Source organism: Microcaecilia unicolor, chromosome 7 (assembly GCF_901765095.1).
Source record: "Microcaecilia unicolor chromosome 7, aMicUni1.1, whole genome shotgun sequence".
Taxonomy (NCBI): domain Eukaryota; kingdom Metazoa; phylum Chordata; class Amphibia; order Gymnophiona; family Siphonopidae; genus Microcaecilia; species Microcaecilia unicolor.
The window spans coordinates 294815764-294834670 of record NC_044037.1 but is presented as its reverse complement, the minus strand read 5'-3'; the positions used below and the strand labels follow the sequence as shown (position 1 = coordinate 294834670).

At 43.7% G+C, this 18907-nt stretch overlaps 1 protein-coding gene across 3 annotated transcripts; it reads right to left on the bottom strand.

Moving 5' to 3' along the window:
• Nucleotides 1-1981: 1981 nt before the first annotated feature.
• LOC115474900 (transmembrane protein 169-like) lies at nt 1982-18351 on the bottom strand. 3 transcript variants are annotated; one of them, XR_003942931.1, is made up of 4 exons: nt 18267-18351; nt 13840-14260; nt 4856-5960; nt 1982-2260 (listed from the first exon to the last, which is right to left on the bottom strand). XR_003942931.1 is itself a non-coding variant. In XM_030210593.1 (3 exons), the coding sequence occupies exons 2-3, from the start codon at nt 14117-14119 to the stop codon at nt 5338-5340; spliced, it is 903 nt and encodes a 300-aa protein (XP_030066453.1). In that variant the 5' UTR covers nt 14120-14260; nt 18267-18351; the 3' UTR covers nt 3367-5337. The 3 variants fall into 3 exon arrangements, 2 of the variants coding, with proteins under 2 accessions (XP_030066453.1, XP_030066454.1); XM_030210593.1 differs by lacking the exon at nt 1982-2260 and having other exon boundaries at nt 3367-5960; XM_030210594.1 differs by lacking the exons at nt 1982-2260; nt 18267-18351 and adding an exon at nt 18012-18062 and having other exon boundaries at nt 3367-5960.
• Nucleotides 18352-18907: the final 556 nt, after the last annotated feature.

Genomic DNA, 18907 nt, shown 5'->3' with positions numbered 1-18907 from the left:
GTATGCTGGGCTTTTTTTTTGGGGGGGGGGGGGGGAGTTAATCACTTGACGATGCATCCAATTTTCTTTATAACAAACCTTTGACTCCCAGTCAAGAACAACCAAGAAGAGCCAAGTAGCAACAGTGTAAGCGACAGAAGTACAAGACAAGGTAACAACACACCTATTAGCGAGTTAGGGGTTAGAATCACAAATAAACCAAATGAAATGCCAGATGCTTTTCTAGCATGAGAATGCCTTTCCCAGAATAAACTGTAGCAGCAGAGTGGTCATGTGTTACAAATGCACTTTGCCTCAAGATAGGGCAGAAAAATCTCAATTACAGCCCAGAATCCTGACAATCAGTTGGGTGTCACTAGGCAGATGATGTCACACCTAGGTGTCCTTAAAATCACTCATGGTTTCCTTACTTTTACTTCTGCTGGTAAACTGTTGCACCAAGGGAAAACGAATAAACAATATTGTTGTTTCTGGTAACATCCAATAACAAGCGCAAAAACCAGGACACCAGTATTGATTCGGTGGCATTGTGTCCTGGTTTTTGCGCTTGTTGTCGGTAAACTGTTGCAGGCATCTGCTATCCTCCCTTAAAGGAGCCTCTTCTCATAATTCCTTGCTGCGTACGCTTTGTAGCGCTATAGAAATGCTAAATAGTAGTAGTAGTCATTTAGTTCTTGTCTTTAAATTGATTTTAATGAAAAATACCTCTTTGCAATTTATTGACCCTGCTAAAGATTTGAACTTCATCCCGTTGCACTTCCACACTGTAGTCACAATATAAATAAATAAGTGCTCACATCCCCCAGTGCTAGCTTCCTCTGGCAGACCCAGTCCACCCAATGTTGCTGGCTGAGTGTGATGGGTGATGCACTATAGCCTTAAGAGAACAATTATAAAAGCACAGAAATAGGCATTTATAAAGTGAGTTATCTGAGATGCATGTAAAGTTTCCCCTGTACAGAGCAGTAGCGTAGCCACAGGCAGGCCTCAAGGGCATAGGCCCCCTCACCTTCGGCTTGGGCTCCCTCTGCTTTCAGGGCTGGTGGGGATGCAGACTGAACTGAGCATGCGCAGGAGAGCTGGCATTAGCAGCCGAAGCACGCCTGCTGAATTAAGTGCTGCTCGTTCAGTACAGACAGGACTCGTGCAAGAGACGTCTTTGGCTGGTGGGGCTTGGCATCCCCGCCAGCAAAGGTAATATTTTATTGTGGTGGCAGTGACAATTAGGAAAGAATACCAGGCCCCCTCAGTCCGCCTTTGGGAACCTCCAAAAATGGAATTCTGGCTACGCCCCTGGGAGGCTTTGTGCATAAATTCTCTAGGGAAGTTCAAAATATAAAACTATCCACCCCGTATGCACCAGAACAGGGGGAGCCATAGGTGCCACCTCACTCCATAATTTTTCTTCTCTCCCTTCCCCCACCCCATAGGGGTTATGGGATGGTAGGTAAGGGGAAATGCTGGAGTTGGGGTGGAGCTTGGGCCCCTCAATACAAAGAAAAAAAAAGTTTCACTTCCCTGGTCCACACTTTTGAAAAAAAACACAGTGAAAAGTATCCGTGTACTATTTATATGTGTGTGTTTTCTTATAATTAAATTACCCTGTTACTGGATCTGTTGTAACTCAGTGTATTTGATTTGGATTTTCAATACCTTCATATCAATAAATGTTTTCTAACCCTAATAAAAGTTTTCAACAGATGATAAACTCTTGGCCCACCAGTCAAGACTTTACAAGGGAAGTGTACAGTAGCACAGAGGATTTCTATAGGAAAGCAGACCGCTGTTTAGGCATCTTCCCATCACACCCAGAGGCAGTTTGGTACCTCTCTCCATGGCCTACTTTATGGAGCTGTTCCAATGTAGCGTTCCTCTGGCAAATACCGAAGAAAAGAACCCAAGACGACATAAGCAAAAAAAAAACAAAAAACAGAGGTCATCCAACACAAGGTAGCACTCTATATGTTATTTATTACTGCCATACAAAAGCAAACACACATGCCAAATGCATTTCCTTACATCCTTCAGGATAACGTTCTTTGTCACCCTTATCTGTGCAATTTTAGTGGAAAATTGTGCTACAAGTCCATATCTATATGGTGTCCACCTGGCTACAAATGCAGCAGCCGGCTTTCAATCAGCAAGCCGCAAAACTTGCCTACTCAGTACAATAGCTCATTTCTGAGTGCAGTTTCCTTGACAATGAACATGGTCTTTGCAGAGAAGACAGACAGGAATAGATCTGGGCCAGTTCAATGGCCTGAAAAAAAAGAGAGAGCTGTGAGGCGCCACAAGGAAGTGCTGAGGTGAGTAACACAACCACCATACTCTTTTCCATCTGGTTGACCTGATTTCTCCTGGAGCACTGATGGAAACGGTTTCTGAGTTTAGGAGATGTGAAGAGTCGGGCATCTGACATTATTACCTTACTAGAGAGCATCAGTTATGAACATAGGATCATCTGAGTGTTGTACAATATGACTACCAATAGTAGTAGCTATAAATGCTACTTTGGGCTCTGGTACCAACAGTCTAAAGTGTGGCACAGTTGACAGTAGGAGGTATTCATGGTAACAGACACATCTGCTGGCCTGAAAGCACAGCAGCAATATGAGATTGGGGATGAATTCTGAAGCCTTAGCTTCAGATCCTCAGGTCAGCGGGGAATGGTGATGTTGCTGTGTAACAGTAGTGAGGGGGAGAGGGCAGATAGGGGTCTCAAACACTGCACAATGATGAAACCTAGTGGTCCGTTTTGGAGAACACACATGGAGGGGGTAGTTCTTTATAGGTGCATGGTCCCAAGATGAGCATGCAACTTAATTGGGGTAACGAGCTGTTATTATCAATATTTGGATGCCAAAAACTAATTCTTGGTGCTACATTGCACTGATTAAGATCTGCACACACATTTGGTTGCATGCTATTCTGCAACGCAGGATGCCTAAATCCCACAGCGTGCAACCCAAAAGGGGGTGTGGCACAGGAGGGGCATGGGTGGATCACACGAGCATTCCAAAAAGTTGCATGCAGTGCTATAAAATAAGGAGTTAGCACACCCAACTTGGGCGCCAGGATTTACACTAGGTTCCAGCAGGCGTAAGTCTAGCACCCAGAGAATTAGCACTAAGTGCTATTCTATAAAGGATGTGCGTCCTTTAGCGCCGATCTTTTCCAGCATTTTTGAGCACCATTTATAGAATTTCTCTCCCCCCCAAGTACAAGTTCTACTATGGTGACAGCCGTTATATAATACTAGCGCAAATCCACAGTTGTGCACCTAACTTTAGCCGAAAGGCCCGTGTAAATGCTTGCACCTAACTGCTAGTATTCCATAACCAGCATAAATGATAGGCATGCCCGTGACCCGCCCATGCCCCTCCCACATCCACACCCCCTTTGCAGTTGCACATAACTGATTTCATGTGCACAATTGGCAGCATCCCCTCAGAGCAATTACATACATAACTGCTAATTAGTGCCAGTTAGACACCAATTACAGGCACTGAGCTAATGCCAATTAGCAGCTAATATAAAGTTACAAGTGCAACTGACACTATTCTATAACTTGTGTGTGTGCACCTTTGTGTGCTAAGAGTAAAATTGTGCATGCACGTTTATAGAATTAGAGAGATACTCGGTTCCAGAGGGAGCCTCAATGGTTGTGCTAGACTTGGACAGGAAAGGAAAATAAATGGGAGAAACTCTCTACAGTCTATGAACAGGGCCACCAAGGAGTGGGGGGGGGGGGCAGGCTCAGGCCAGGACCCAGATGATTGCATTAATGCAATATCGCGTTAATGCAGTCATCCAGGTCCCGGCACACTGGAGCAGGCGAGGACAGAGAGAGGGAGCAGAGCAGCAGTAACTCCGAGACAGAAAGGTGTGGGGGCGGGCGCTCACGGCAGTCTAGTCCTGCCCCGGGGCCGGCTGTGTGTCTCGGCGGCCCCGTCTATGAATGAAGGCTGATGGCATCATAGCCCAACAGAGACAGAATCCAATTGATCTGGAAAGCAAAAGGAGCAGGAGGGAGGTTCCAGTTTGATAAAATGTATGCGATATGAAAGCAAACACTTTGCTGGGGTTAGGCAGAGGTAACAATGCCTTTAACTCCCCATTAAAAAGCAAAGCTGACGGGGGGGGGGGGAGGGGGGGTAATGTTGGTGAAAGTACTGTTTCAAAAATATTATCCTTTGCTGGAAACGTGAGGCTGGCAACATGTTGTGTTGTATATTTAATGCAATGGTTGTGTATGATGTATCAATTCATCAATAAAAATGTTGAAACATAAAAAGCAAAGCTGAACAATGTTTTGAGAACACCTTGCTAACAATTGCACTTTTATTTCACTCACAATCTAAAAAAAATGAAGTTTTGATTGCCCTAATGGATCTTACCGTAGTTACTACAAAGCTCTCTAAATTCAGGTTCACCTCCAGTTCTGCTCAAGCAGTTGGAATGGTTTTAGGCCATTGGCTTCCCACTCAGGCCTTTCAAGGATGAATTTGCAAGCAGCACTTCAGTTAAGTTTAAATGTTTACCTGTCAAATACATTTCCACCAACTAAGTTTGGAAGCAATCCAATGCTTTTCAAAGTCACCGTAACAACACTAGCTAAGAAAATTAAGGTACAATTTTTATAAAGCAACTACATTCCATCTTTTCATATTTGGAAGTTTTAGCAAGGTCCAAAAATTGGAGCCCTGATAGGAGGCAAAGAGTGTATGCAACAGCATTAGACAGGATTGAGTGGGCGCGAGAAGAGGGTGAATGTAGAAGATGATATATAGGAATGACCATCAGCAATTGCTTTACACTGAAACATTTTCACCCTCAAACCTGCTTTAAGTCTTACCTCCCTCTCTTTAGCAAGCTGCATTCCTTCTTTATAACAAGACAATCAATCCTAGCCTGCAGAAACTCTCCTTGTTTTGGTATGCACGCATACACTCATATTTTAATAGGGCAGCTTTGTCCCCTGTGCAAAAGTCTCTCTGTTTCACCTGCCACAACACAGCATCAAGATGCAATTTTCTTAACACCCAACATTGTAAGAGATCAGCAGCATCTCATGTTATTTAAAAAATGCAATTACATTTTTAAAAAGATCACATTGGCCTTCCTCTCCCTCCATGACTCATATAGAAATCCATAAAAGGAGTATGCATACCAAATGCTTATACAAGCTACATGTAGGAATTTCTATATGAGCAGTGGAAGATTTGTCTGTAGACTGAGGCTTCTGGCTATATTTGTAAATCCACATTTGAAAAAGGCGATTGTGTTGTGGTCCTAGTGATATATCTGGGTGGAAAAATTAGCAGCTGAGCTGAAGAATCAGACAGCAGATGTCTCCACCCCCTGGGCAGAACCTTTTCCGGAGAGACTGCCAGAGACATTGTCCGAATCCAGGAGCTCAACAATGCTATACGGGGAACAGTCTTCCAAGCCCAGCTTGCTACACAGCCAGCCACAGAAGCCCTTCTCCATATCCCTCACAGTTGGCCACCACTCCATGAAGGACCAGGAGATCTGGGTAACCGCAGTGTACAGACCTAGGGACAGCGACAACGCCATGATGATAACTGGGTAGAAAATGATCAGAAAGGGGCACACAATGATCTTGTGCCAGAAAGTCCTCTCTTCGTTGTAAACCAGGAAGATATTATACCAAGTAATGGTTCCATAGTAAAATGACATTATGAAGGACAGTACAAAAACAACAGGGATACAAAAAAGGCTCCACAGCAAGACATGGGGACCCTTCTCCAAGCCAACCTCACAAGTCTTTTTTCCCCCAGCCAATTCGCTTTTACAGGAGTCTTTGGATTTCGTGAGTTCTTGCAGTTCCTTCTCGGTTAATGTTACGTGAATGTCAACCATCTGACCTTTCTTCTTCCCCCTCGTGATGGTCCCAGTTAAGGTTACATAGCGGCCATCCAATGGTATGTTCCATCCACCTGCAGATTCAGAAGAAGTCTCATTACTGTGAAGTCACTTTGCTTAACGACTATGGTCTTGTCTAACTAGTGTTCATGTGCCATCAGCTCACAGTGTCTTAAATAACTTTTTCTACATTTTTTCTGCATTTATATCCCTCTTTAACAAAAGTGGGTTACAATAAAACATACATAATTTCAAAGAAAAAAAAACGTATCAATCATCATCTGAGTTTTCATATTTGGGTCCAATCAATAAATTTAATCTTTCCAGAAAAGCCTTCACAAAAGTGTGCTTTTAAATACCTTTTAAGTTGTTGAATGTTTACACAACCCCCCCCCCCCCCATTTACGAAACCACATGGCAATGCCGACACAACCTTTTCAAAATGAATGGGCTGTGTCGACATTAAGCGCAGCTTAGTAAACAGAGGGGTAAGTCTTAACATTTCTTGGGAGTTTATTCCCAGCAATAGAAAATGCATGTGTACCAGTCTCAACATAATGATACGCTGTCACAGATGGAAGACACAGATCACTGGTGACTGATAGGCTCTTTACTCTGAAAAATATTTAAAGACAAAGGCGCTATTGATTAACAAGAGAGGCATGTGACACACACCCTTCCTCCTAGCAGATGTGTGATGAAAAGTGAACCATACTGGGAAATTTTAAAATAGGAAGTACGGTAGGATTTTGCAAATTTATAAACATATTTATAAATATATTTTATGAGGTTTATGCATGTCTATCAAATTTAATTTACTGCCCTTTTAATACAAAACAGAGCAGTTTACAAAAATGTACACAAATACAAACCATAAAACCCCATTCTAAATCCAATGAACAAAAAAACAAAATAGAAGCAGAACGTGATTAAAAAAAAAAACATAAAGCCTAATATACCCATCTGTAATGCTTGCCCTACAGCCCTATCATTTACCCTTGTGTGTAACCATGCAACTCCTCCAACCTGTGACTAGTTATTTTTCACTGCAAATTTTCAAAAAGAAAATCTGAGTCTAATTATACTGTATTTGCAATGATACATTTGAAACTTGTCTGTACTTAAGACTCCTAAGTATACCAAGAATTATGATACTTCTGTGTAAAGGTTATTTTGCTTATTTCGAGTAAAACTTTCAAAGCCATTCACCAGAGTAAATAGAGTTGTAACCAGGTAAATGGGCTTTAAAAATGCATTCTTCTGCCTGGCTGAAATAAGGGTGAGTTTCTATATTTCATACACTTAGCCAGGGCCTTCATGGGGGTGTAAAACACAAGAATAGCCATACTGGGTCACACCAGTGGTCCATCTAGCCCAGTATCCTGCTTCCAGCAGTGGCCAATCCAGGTCACAAGTACCTGGCAGAAACCCAATTACGGTAGTAGCAGCATTCCATGTTACCAATCCTGAGGCAAGCAGTGGCTTTCCCCATGTCTGTCTCAATAACAGACTATGGACTTTTCCTTCAGGATCTTGTCCAAACCTTTTTTAAATCCAGATATGCCAACCACTGTTACTACATCCTCTGGCAGCGAGTTCCAGAGCTTAACTATTCTTTGAATGAAAAAAAAATATTTCCTCCTATTTGTTTTAAAAGTATTTCCATGTACCCTGGTCTTTGTACTTTTTGAAAGAGTGAAAAATCGATTCACTTCTGCCCGTTCTACACCACTCAGGATTTTATAGACATAAGTTTATAAGTACATAAGTAATGCCATACTGGGAAAAGACCAAGGGTCCATCGAGCCCAGCATCTTGTCCACGACAGCAGACAAATCCAGGCCAAGGGCACCTGGCAAGCTTCCCAAACGTACAAACATTCTATACATGTTATTCTTGGGATTTTGGATTTTTCCAAGTCCGTTTAGTAGCGGTTTATGGACTTGTCCTTTAGGAAACTGTCCAACCCCTTTTTAAACTCTGCTAAGCTAACCGCCTTCATCACATTTTCCGGCAATGAATTCCAGAGTTTAATTACACGTTGGGTGAAGAAACATTTTCTCCGATTTGTTCTAAATTTACTACACTGTAGTTTAATCGCATGCCCCCTAGTCCTAGTATTTTTGGAAAGCGTGAACAGACGCTTCACATCCACCTGTTCCACTCCACTCATTATTTTATATACCTCTATCATGTCTCCCCTCAGCCGTCTCTTCTCCAAGCTGAATAGCCCTAGTCTTTCTTCATAGGGAAGTCGTCCCATCCCCGCTATCATTTTAGTCGCCCTTCGCTGCACCTTTTCCAATTGTACTATATCTTTCTTGAGATGCGGCGACCAGAATTGAACACAATACTCAAGGTGCGGTCGCACCATGGAGCGATACAACGGCATTATAACATCCTCACACCTGTTTTCCATACCTTTCCTAATAATACCCAACATTCTATTCGCTTTCCTAGCCGCAGCAGCACACTGAGCAGAAGGTTTCAGTGTGTTATCGACGACGACACCCAGATCCCTTTCTTGGTCCGTAACTCCTAACGTGGAACCTTGCATGATGTAGCTATAATTCGGATTCTTTTTTCCCACATGCATCACCTTGCACTTGCTCACATTAAACGTCATCTGCCATTTAGCCGCCCAGTCTCCCAGTCTCGTAAGGTCCTCTTGTAATTTTTCACAATCATGTCGCGAGTTAACGACTTTGAATAACTTTGTGTCATCAGCAAATTTAATTACCTCGCTAGTTACTCCCATCTCTAAATCATTTATAAATATATTAAAAAGCAGCGGTCCTAGCACAGACCCCTGAGGAACCCCACTAACTACCCTTCTCCATTGTGAATACTCCCATTTAACCCCACTCTCTGTTTCCTATCCTTCAACCACATACTAGGCAGAAGATTTCAGCATATTGTCCACAATGGCACCTAGATCTTTTTCTTGAGTACTGACTCCTAAGGTGGACCTTAGCATCAGGTAACTATGATCTAGATTATTCCTAATGTGCATCACTTTGCATTTGTCCACATTAAATTTCATCTGCCATTTGGATGCCCAGTCTTCCAGTTTCCTAGGGTCTTTCTGCAATTTTCCACAATCCGCATATGTTTTGACAACTTTGAATAGTTTTCTGTCATCTGCAAATTTAATCACTTCACTTATCCCGTTTTCCAGATCATTTATAAATAAGTTAAATAGTACCGGTCCCAGTACAGATCCCTGCAGTACTCCTCTTTTCACCCTCCTCTTTTGAGAAAAATGGTCATTTAACCCTACCCTCTGGTTTCTGTACAATAGCCAATTCCTAATCCACAGAAGGACTTTGTCTCCTATCCCATGACTCTCTAATTTTCTCAGGAGTATCTCATGAGGAACTTTGTCAAAACTTTCTGAAAATCCTGGCTTTCTTTCACCATTATTGAAACCTCTTTATTGGGATTCCCTAAATGTCCTGTTTCAATAGTATCCTTTAAGGATACTCCACATCGAACCCTGTGCTCCTGGGTGACTGTTGGCTTCCCCCCCCCCCCCCCCCCCCCATTTTAGTTTAAAAGCTGCTCTATCTCCTTTTTTCAAAGGAGCCCGGTTCTATCCTGGTTAAGGTGGAGTCCATCCTTTCGGAACAGGCTCCCTCTTCCCCAGAATGTTGTCCAGTTCCTAACAAATCTAAATCCCTCATCCTTGCACCATCGTCTCACCATGCATTGAGACTGTCTGACTCTTGGATCCTATGCAGGGAGCCTGGGAGCATTTTTGCACACACCTTTTTTTCAGTAGTAGCTCAAGGTGAGTTATATTCAGGTACACTGGGTAATTCTCTATCCCTGGAGGGCTCAATCTAATTTTGTACCTGAGGCAATGGAGGGTTAAATGACGTGCCCAAGATCACAAAAAGCAGCAGCGGGATCTGAACCAGCCACCTCTAGATGTCAAGACCGGTGCTCTAACTACCTAGGATACTCCTCCACTCCCACTCCACACAAACGGCAGGAACAAAGGATGCTATCACTTTTAGCAAACTAATTTTCAAAATAAAAATGTACCAAGTAGCTTTTCTTTGAAAATTAGCTACAGAGGGCATGCAATGTCTGTACTGTGCATACTTTATAACTATATAGATTACTCAAAATTGTTCTCCTACGAGTCTCCCTTTTGAGTTTTGGCAGTTTGTAGATTTTCCATATATTGATTGGTTGGAATTTCATGTTCTTTGATTGCTAAATCACTGTTAACTAGTTTAGGCAAAAACTGATGACAGGTTATTGCTGGCTAATAACTAGTTTGGTAGGGCCTCTCTAACTGATACAAAGAGGCATATTTTCAAAGCACTTAGCCTTCCAAAGTTCCATAGAAACCTATGGAACTTTGGAAGGCTAAGTGCTTTGAAAATATGCCTCATAGTAATGTAGTAAATGATGGCAGAGAAAGACCTGTATGGTCCATCCAGTCTGCTCAACAAGATAAAACTCATTATACATGGTATACGATACTTTATCTATATACCTGAGTTTTATTTGTCTTTTCCATTTTCAGGGCACAGACTAGAAGTCTGCCCAGCACTGTTCTTGTACTTAAAGTTCTAAAGTTAACGTTGAAGCCCATTACAATTTACACTCCAGCCCATCCATATCTATTCAGTCACGATCAGGGCACAGACCATGGAAGTCTGCCCATCACTGGTTTTGCTTCCCAATTGCAAGATTCTGGTTCTCAGTTCCAAAGGGACTCAGGAAGTCTGCCAATCAATATGCGAGATATATTTAATTTAAGAACCAGGTTAACTTGATTATTTTGATTATCCTGACAGCTAGGCCTCAAAAGAGAAGAACCTTAGTACTATAGTGGTTCACATGGATGATCAGTAGAATGAGTCAGTGGATAACAGCCATGTGTGGAAGGATAGATGAAATGGAGGAGAAGGGGTTAGGGGGATGTGTGTTCAGGGAGGGGTGCTGGGAACAACAGAGATTAAAGGGACATGTGTGGAAGGGGAGACAAGGAAATAGGGGATGTGTATGTATATGAAGGAGTAGTAAGTGACAGCACAGGATAAAGTGACATGTATGGAAGGAGAAATTAGGTAATGGGACATGTCACGTAGGATAAAGAACTGGGAGAGGTAAGCAGTGGCATACCTACCTTGGATGCCACCTGGAGCGAAGCACCTCCCTCCTCTAAGCAAAGGGGTCTGCTGAGCAGCTACGAGGCTGTTGGCTCTGCCGGTCCCCTGCCCTGGAACAGGAAGTTGATGTCGGAGAGAACAGGGACTGATAGAGCCAACAGCCGCACAACTGCTCAGTGCACCCCCTTGCTGCCAGCATCCGGGGCGGACCGCCTTTGGTACGCTAGAGGAGATAAGCATCAGTGCATGGGAGGGGGGGGGGGATGAGGGAAGATAAGCTGGATTTCCTGTATTTTCATTTAGCAATCTGCAAAACCCAAGAGGACTTGCAGGTAGCACCAATTTTTCTCAAATGCTGGACGTACTTGGCCAACAACCATGAAGAACTTGGCACCATCTGAAGCTCAGAGCTCCCTTTGGACACAATGAACTGCTGAAATAAAAACCACTAAGAGCCAGAAGTTTTAGCTATGGTGCTCCATGACTGTACTTCCGTGGTAAATGTGCACCAAAAGCTTTAAAAGTTTGCATTTTTCAGTAAGAACTTTTCAGTCTGAGTTTAAATGTAATTACTACTCAGAGACAGTGGTCTTGTATCCAATACAGTACACAGCATTTTAAAACGCTGTGCACAGAATTCCCCCAGGATTAACATTTTACAAAAACTTCTATATTTGGCAAAACCTTTTGTAGAAGGCTGAGGGAAATGAGCACATGCACACTTGGATGTTTGAGTTCCCATCTCAGTGTTGTATGTAAAACAGGGTTTCATGCATACTTCCCTTTATTTTTTGTAAAATAATTTATATTTTTGCATGACCACTGCCCGATGCAGAGTGACATAGTGGAAAATGGCAACAAATACCACATCACTGGCCCATCCACTCTTCCCAGCAGGTAGGAATGTGCATAGGAAAAAGAAATTGGTTATTTTCAGATCACTTTTCAGATATTTTGGCCAATTTTCAGGCATGTTTTTGGATTGGGATACAAATGCCTGTGAATTTAAAATTCAATTTGCATGCACTAATTCAGAGAACTTATTGAGAGTAAAGTCAACTCCTGCATGTTCTTTACACACACAAATTTTCTGATCTGAAACTTGCAAACCATAACATACATCCCTGCCAGCTGAGATTCTTCCCTAATGTATCCCAATGCCAACTCTCCTCCCTCTCTATTCTGCAGTAGCTAATAAAGGATTACAGACCTCTCACTCCTTTACCAACCTCTGCCCTTCACATGCATCCCAAGCAGCAAGCCCAGATCTGTTTAAAAATGCTGACCTCCCACACCTCCACTGGTAGGACATTTCCAGTCCTGACATCTTTAACTTTCATTCTGGCATCAGTCAGTGCACGATCTCTTGGATTGTACCGATGCACCCTACTTGTGCTTAATGATATATAACAGATAAGCATCTCAGGCCTTGATGCAGTAAGATGTGTTAGAACGCTTACTTAACCTTCAGCGTTCCAGTACACACACTCAACAAATCTTGCGCTTCTAATTAAATAAATTAAAAACATGTAGACTCTCTCTATGGTACAAAGTGTGAGCTGTCGGGGGGGGGGGGGGGGGGGGGGAAATGCACACACCGATGTGTTAATATGCAGTCATTTGCTGCATCAAAAGTAAAATTTCTCCCTTCCTGTCAGTTCATGACTAGGAACTGACTCACACACTTACTGGAAGGGAGACATTAAAAGGAAAAAAAAATCCCAAGCCTGCCAGACACCCTAATCCCACCTACCCCCCATTCCAACTCCCACCTCCCAGACCCCAACCCAAAAATATTCCCTGGTGGGCCAAGTGAACCCTCCTCTGGACCCCTGACTCTCCACCTCTAAACATTGGAAGGTAGCAGTAATGCCTAGTTGCTCCTGCCTCCAGTGCCGTCATCTTCCAAAATGGCGGCACGTGACCACTCTACTAGGGGGTCAGTCTATCACAAAAGGCATTGCTTCAGCACCCTCCCAAAGTTTTCACACTGGGGCTGAGAACAGAGGGGGGTTACTTTAGCACCAAGGCTCAAAACTCGGTCTGCAGTAGAGCAGAAAACCCTCTACTGGACTGAAGTGTGAAGTACGTCAGGCTCAGTCTCTGGCTGTCTTCAAGTCTAGGCTTAAAGCCCACCTCTTTGCTACTGCTTTCGACTCCTAACCATGACTCTCTTACTCAACACCCTCACTTATCACCCCTACCACTGCAATTTCCCCACCCCTAGCTGTCTGTTCGTCTGTCCAATTTAGATTGTAAGCTCTGTTGAGCAGGGACTGTCTTTTCATGTTAATTTGTACAGCGCTGCGTAAGTCTAATAGCGCTATAGAAATGTTTAATACTACTACTACTACTATTTAGCATTTCTATAGCGCTACAAGGCATACGCAGCGCTGCACAAACATAGAAGAAAGACAGTCCCTGCTCAAAGAGCTTACAATCTAGTAGTAGTAGTAAGTGTGAGCGATATCAGAAGTTATTCTTTAAACCTGAAGAAAGCAGCGTTGTTTCTGTGCTAGTCTTCTTGGCCACCTAAACATAAAAGCTATCTTTCAATTGCACAAACCTAATACCAGTTTCTTTTTTCATATACATATAAATGCAGGTTATAGAGATGTAAATTAAACAGCTTGTACATTCAGACAGCAACATCCTGATAAAGAAAGTGGAGCTTGAAAAGTTCATCACAAAGGTATTAAGTTAATCCAAAAAAGGGTATCACTTTAACTTGGGGGGGGGGGGGGGGTCTCACCTTTATTTCTATGCCTACACTTTCTGCTGTACACAACATATTTCTTTTGGCTCACTCTTCAACACAGACACCTACCTTCTGCTCCTTCATTGCCCAAGAATTTTGAACCCTCCTCCATGCTTCTTTCGCCTCCTTCCTGCTCTGTTTGTTCCTCCTCTAATTTGTCACTCTCAGTCCGGTAGACTATGATGGACTCTGGCCGGGGCTCCTTCTTTTTTCTCTTTCTCCTCTCTACCGTGGCTTCGCCTTCGAAAGACACTGTTGCAGTAGCTGGTGTAGCTTTGCGCCCAGAGCCTTGGAAGGGGCTCTGTGGGGCGCTCTTGATTTCATTCTGTGCTGATTCCTCCATCGCCATATCGGTCTGACGAGTTTCACTCCACAGGTCCGAGGTCTCGGGTATTGTGCTCTGTGTGTGCTGCTGACAAGCCCTGGTTCACAGGGATCTGCTGCTGTTTCTGGTTAGCCATGAGATCTAATGCAGCATTCTATTCTTAGCCTACGGGGACAAAAAGGAACAGTAATCAAATCAGAACCAACCAAAGGGAAATCAGTTGTTGCAGAATCACTCTGTCCAGGGTTGGGTGTGAGCAGCACTCTTGAGAAACCCTCATACCCTGAGAGGCCAGAGCTCACAATCTAAGTTATATATTGTATCTGGGGAAATGGAGGGTTAAGTGACTTGCCCAAGGTCACACGGAGCTGCAGAGGGAATTGAACCTGGTTCCCAAGGATCTCAACCCACTGCCGACCGTCGGTGTAAGCCATGTGCATAATCAGAATCCCTCAGTGGCGTGTGTAGAGATAGTAAAAGGTCGAAGAGGGTAGAAGAAGAAGGGACTTGCAGGTGAGATTTCCTACCTGAGCACACAATTCTGGAATGCGTTGCCGCGAAACCTAAAAACGACCTATGAACAAGTTAACTTCCGAAGTCTACTGAAGACCCACCTCTTCAACACGTCATACAACAATGAACAACAAACATGAACTCTATACATATATCCAGAAATGCCCCAATCATATTTACTTGTCAAAACTACTCAGTATCATATCTCCTTACACAGGTCTTGGATGAATATCAGCTGTGAGTCTGGGATTCAGTGAGAGCCGAATATTCAATGCCAGTGCCCAGAGACAGCCTGACATTGAATATCCAATACCAATACTGATTTAGTTGGTGATGGTAAGCATTTAAAATATTGCACTTAACCGGCTATGCATTAGCCAGCTCCAGAAAATCAGTGCCAGCGAGTTTCCAGGTTTAATGTCAGCGGCGATCAACAAAACGCTGCTTGATGCTGGCTAAATATCAGACCCAGCGTTTTCAACTGTCTGGAAACTGAAAGTTTGAGCACTGTCGATGTGTTGGCATCAGATACTAGAGCACCCGCCAGCTTCCTAGCTCCTCAGGCAGCACAGGTGGGGGCTCCAGCGATGGAATTTGTTCAGCTGGTAGGGCTTGAGCATCCCCACCAGCAAAGGTATGATATGACAGTGGCAGCAGCTGGGGGGGGGAGGAGGAGGAAAAAAAAAATAAAATGCTTGGCCCCTCCCCAATCCACAGCTAGAGACCATCTACAATTAAGTCTGTTCTGCCTATCCCCCTGCCACATAAAAGGATATCAGGTCTCCTACCTCCCCCCTTAAATCCAATCCCCCTGCTGCCCCCTCCCCTCAGCAATAGAAGACCTCCCCCAACAGGTAACAAATGAAGTTGAATTAATAAAGGAGTAATCCTATGGGATCTACTTAACCTGAAAATCATCCTAGCTGCAGTATTCTGCAAAAGCTGAGCTTCTTGAGGTACTTTTAACAGCTGTCTGATCTTCATTCCACTGTCCTCAGAGCTGCTGCTGGTTTCTGAGGTTCCCCTCCGTTAGCCAGTACAGAAACAATAGTGACAGCATATAATAGACTTTCTACAGATGTGCATGAAAACTGGATCCTTAAGCAATCTAGACACCTGATCTGGGATTCAGAGCTGTAGCACAGATCCTGGGGATCTATAACAGAAAACCCATGGGACCCAAAATTACTATTCTGGGGACACATATCACATCCAGGATCCCAAACTACCCATAACAGATATTCAGCTGCTGGAAATCTGATTCCAGGGCAGCTATGGCTCCTCCTAAGAGGTAACTGTGGACCCGACTACTGCCTGTTCACACTTTCCAAAAATACTAGGACTAGGGGGCATGCGATGAAGCTACAATGTAGTAAATTTAAAAGGAATCTGAGAAAATATTTCTTCACTCAACGTGTAATTAAACTCTGGAATTCATTGCCAGAGAATGTGGTAAAGGCGGTTAGCTTAGCAGAATTAAAAAAAAAAGGTTTGGACGGCTTCCTAAAGTAAAAGTCCGTAGACCTTTATTAAATGGACTTGGGGAAAATCCACTATTTCTGGGATAAGCAGTATAAAATGTTTTGTACATTTTTGGGATCTTGCCGGGTATTTGTGACCTGGATTGGCCACTGTTGGAAACAGGATGCTGGGCTTGATGGACCTTTGGTCTTTCCCAGTATGGCAATACTTATGCACTGTCAAGGTTGATAAAATATGAATCTTAAACTAACAACCCTAGAGCCACACCAATGCTATCTATGGGGCCATTTACTAAGCTGCATTTAGCGCTAGTGCGCACGTAATGCAGCTTAAAATGGCATGCTGCAGAATGTGCTCAGGTGTCCTGTGGACCCTGCCAAACCTGCATATACTAACCACACACTAAAAAAGGATTTTTTATTTTTTTCTGAGTGGGTGTTCCTGCACAGAACAGCTAGCTAGCTATTGATTGATTAGAATTTATTAACTGCCCTTATGAAGAGATTCACCCAAGGCGGTGCAGTTAATGCAGGTACATTATTACATGCTAACTGGTTAGTGCAGGGTTACTGTGTGAGCCCCTTACCACTTACAAAATGGGTGGCAGTAAGTGCTTACGTGGTAATTTTACATAACAACATAGTAACATAGTAAATGACGGCAGATAAATGACCTGTACGGTCCATCCAGTCTGCCCAACAAGATAAACTAATTTTACATGGTATGTAATACTTTATATGTATATCAGAATTTGATTTGTCTGTGCCTCTCTGCACCAGTTTTATTCTCCAAATACCCAGGTGCTAATGGCAATATTAATACAAAAAAAAAATTTTGCAGTCCCTTTAGGGTTGCAGTAAAAATGGCCTTAGCACATGGGGAAAACCCATGGAAGGATGCGCTAAGTCCATTTTTTTGCTGCAGCTTACTGAAAGGAGCCCTTAATGAGGCAGTGCAGGTATAACAAGATTTAGCTTTAAATTGCATTAAAGTTTCCACTGTTCTAGCCCCACTGCAGCAAGGCATCAGATTCTGCCTGTAAAATTATATTTTATTGAAGGTAAAACATTAAAATAGGGCCTGCTAAACCACACAAGCGCCAGTTCACAGATCAAGAACAAAGCCTTCAGCTGCATGCAGGAAACAATGTATTGATCAAAGTGCCGAATTCACAAGCAGAAGAGAGAAAAAACAAAAAAGACAAAGCCATAGTCAGCTGTGTATACTCAAGAAACACATCTGTCATGAAGAGAGCTTTGCATTTCTCAGCCCTACAAACTAATATACTTTATGGATATTCCAAGCATTGCACTTGTTTACTAAATGCATTTTTAATAAATACTGCCAGACAATATATTGATTGCATTTGCACTATCTGCATTATTCGACTTTTTTTTTATTTTGATTGAAATAAAGCCCCCTACAAATTTAACAACAAAATATCCACAACCAACTGGAGGGGCCGTCTTCTTTTTCTGAAATAAAAAGGCTGTTCACGTCAGAGCTAAAATAAATTAGATCCTCAGTCACAGCTAAGCCAATTAGTACCGTAACAGGAGACTGGGAATGCCTATAATTTATTCATGGGCTGGAAATGTCAGAGCGCAAAGAACATATCAATCAATTAATGTAATATTTCAATATACACGCACAGCACGAATCCCTCGATCTCAATCACAAACAAGCACAGGCTTTGCACGGCTATCAAAGAACGTTTAGATAGCCTCGGATTTATTTGTGTCAGTCGCAGGAAATTGGGAATGCAGCATTTTACCAGGAAATGATGAGCGCCAAAGAGGGGGGGAGAGAAAAGCCACAACCAGTTACTGCCAGCTGCTAGGAGCGGATCGGGCACCATTCATCTTACACAAGAAGACATCTCGGAATAAGATTAGGTAGGGGGGGGGGGGGGGGATCTCACCCCTGGCCGGCTGAAACGGATTAGGTGCAAAAAGCGAGAGCTGGATTTAGGCAGCTGCATTCCGCAGTCTCCGCGCTGGTTTTCTCTCCATCATCCTCCCCTACCAAACGTAGCAAGTCATCGGTCTGCAAATCCTTCTCTCAGTCCTAGGCATGCACAGCTTAAAGAGGTGAGCTTAGCCTAAAAACATGCAGTCGCGCCTGAAAAGCCCCCAAGCTGCCCATTCTGGATGAAGAGCTGCAACCTCCGCCTCACCTGCGCTATCCCGGCTGCCGGGAGGGAGGGGAATCCCCTCGGCTGGCCACAGTCAGACCCACGACGATCCCTGCACCGCTGCCAGTACAAAGGAGACTCCCCGGAGCTCGGCCACCCAGCCCCGCCCAGCTCGTGACCTCATTCACGCCCGGCCCCGCCCACAAGCCGCAGTCCAGCCGGGAGGAGGGGTACTGGCTCCAGCTCCTAGTCTGGGGGGGATGGGGGGCTTCACTAGTCACACAGTAGCCCTGAGAGGTGACGTAGAGGAGCAACCTTTTCAGGACCCCGCCATCCTATGCTTTCATCCTTCCTCTCTGACCCCATCTGCTCCCATCTCAGGTGCCCCATCTCCCTCATTCTCACAATCACCTTTTCCTGTTCCCATTTCCTCTTTCTAACATTCACCCTACCCGACTCAGTTTCCCCTTTTTTTGTTTCTAACCTCAGCCCCAAATATCCCCATTCTTGCCATCTTCCCACTCCAGGTTTCCAACCTTCCTTCCTGGTTCTTTCACCTCAGACCCTCCTCATCTTCCCTCTTTCTACAATTCGGCCTCCCTGCCCCCATTCCTTAAGAACGTAAGAATAACCATACCGGGGTAGACCAATGGTCCATCTAGTCCAGTATCCTGCTTCCCAGC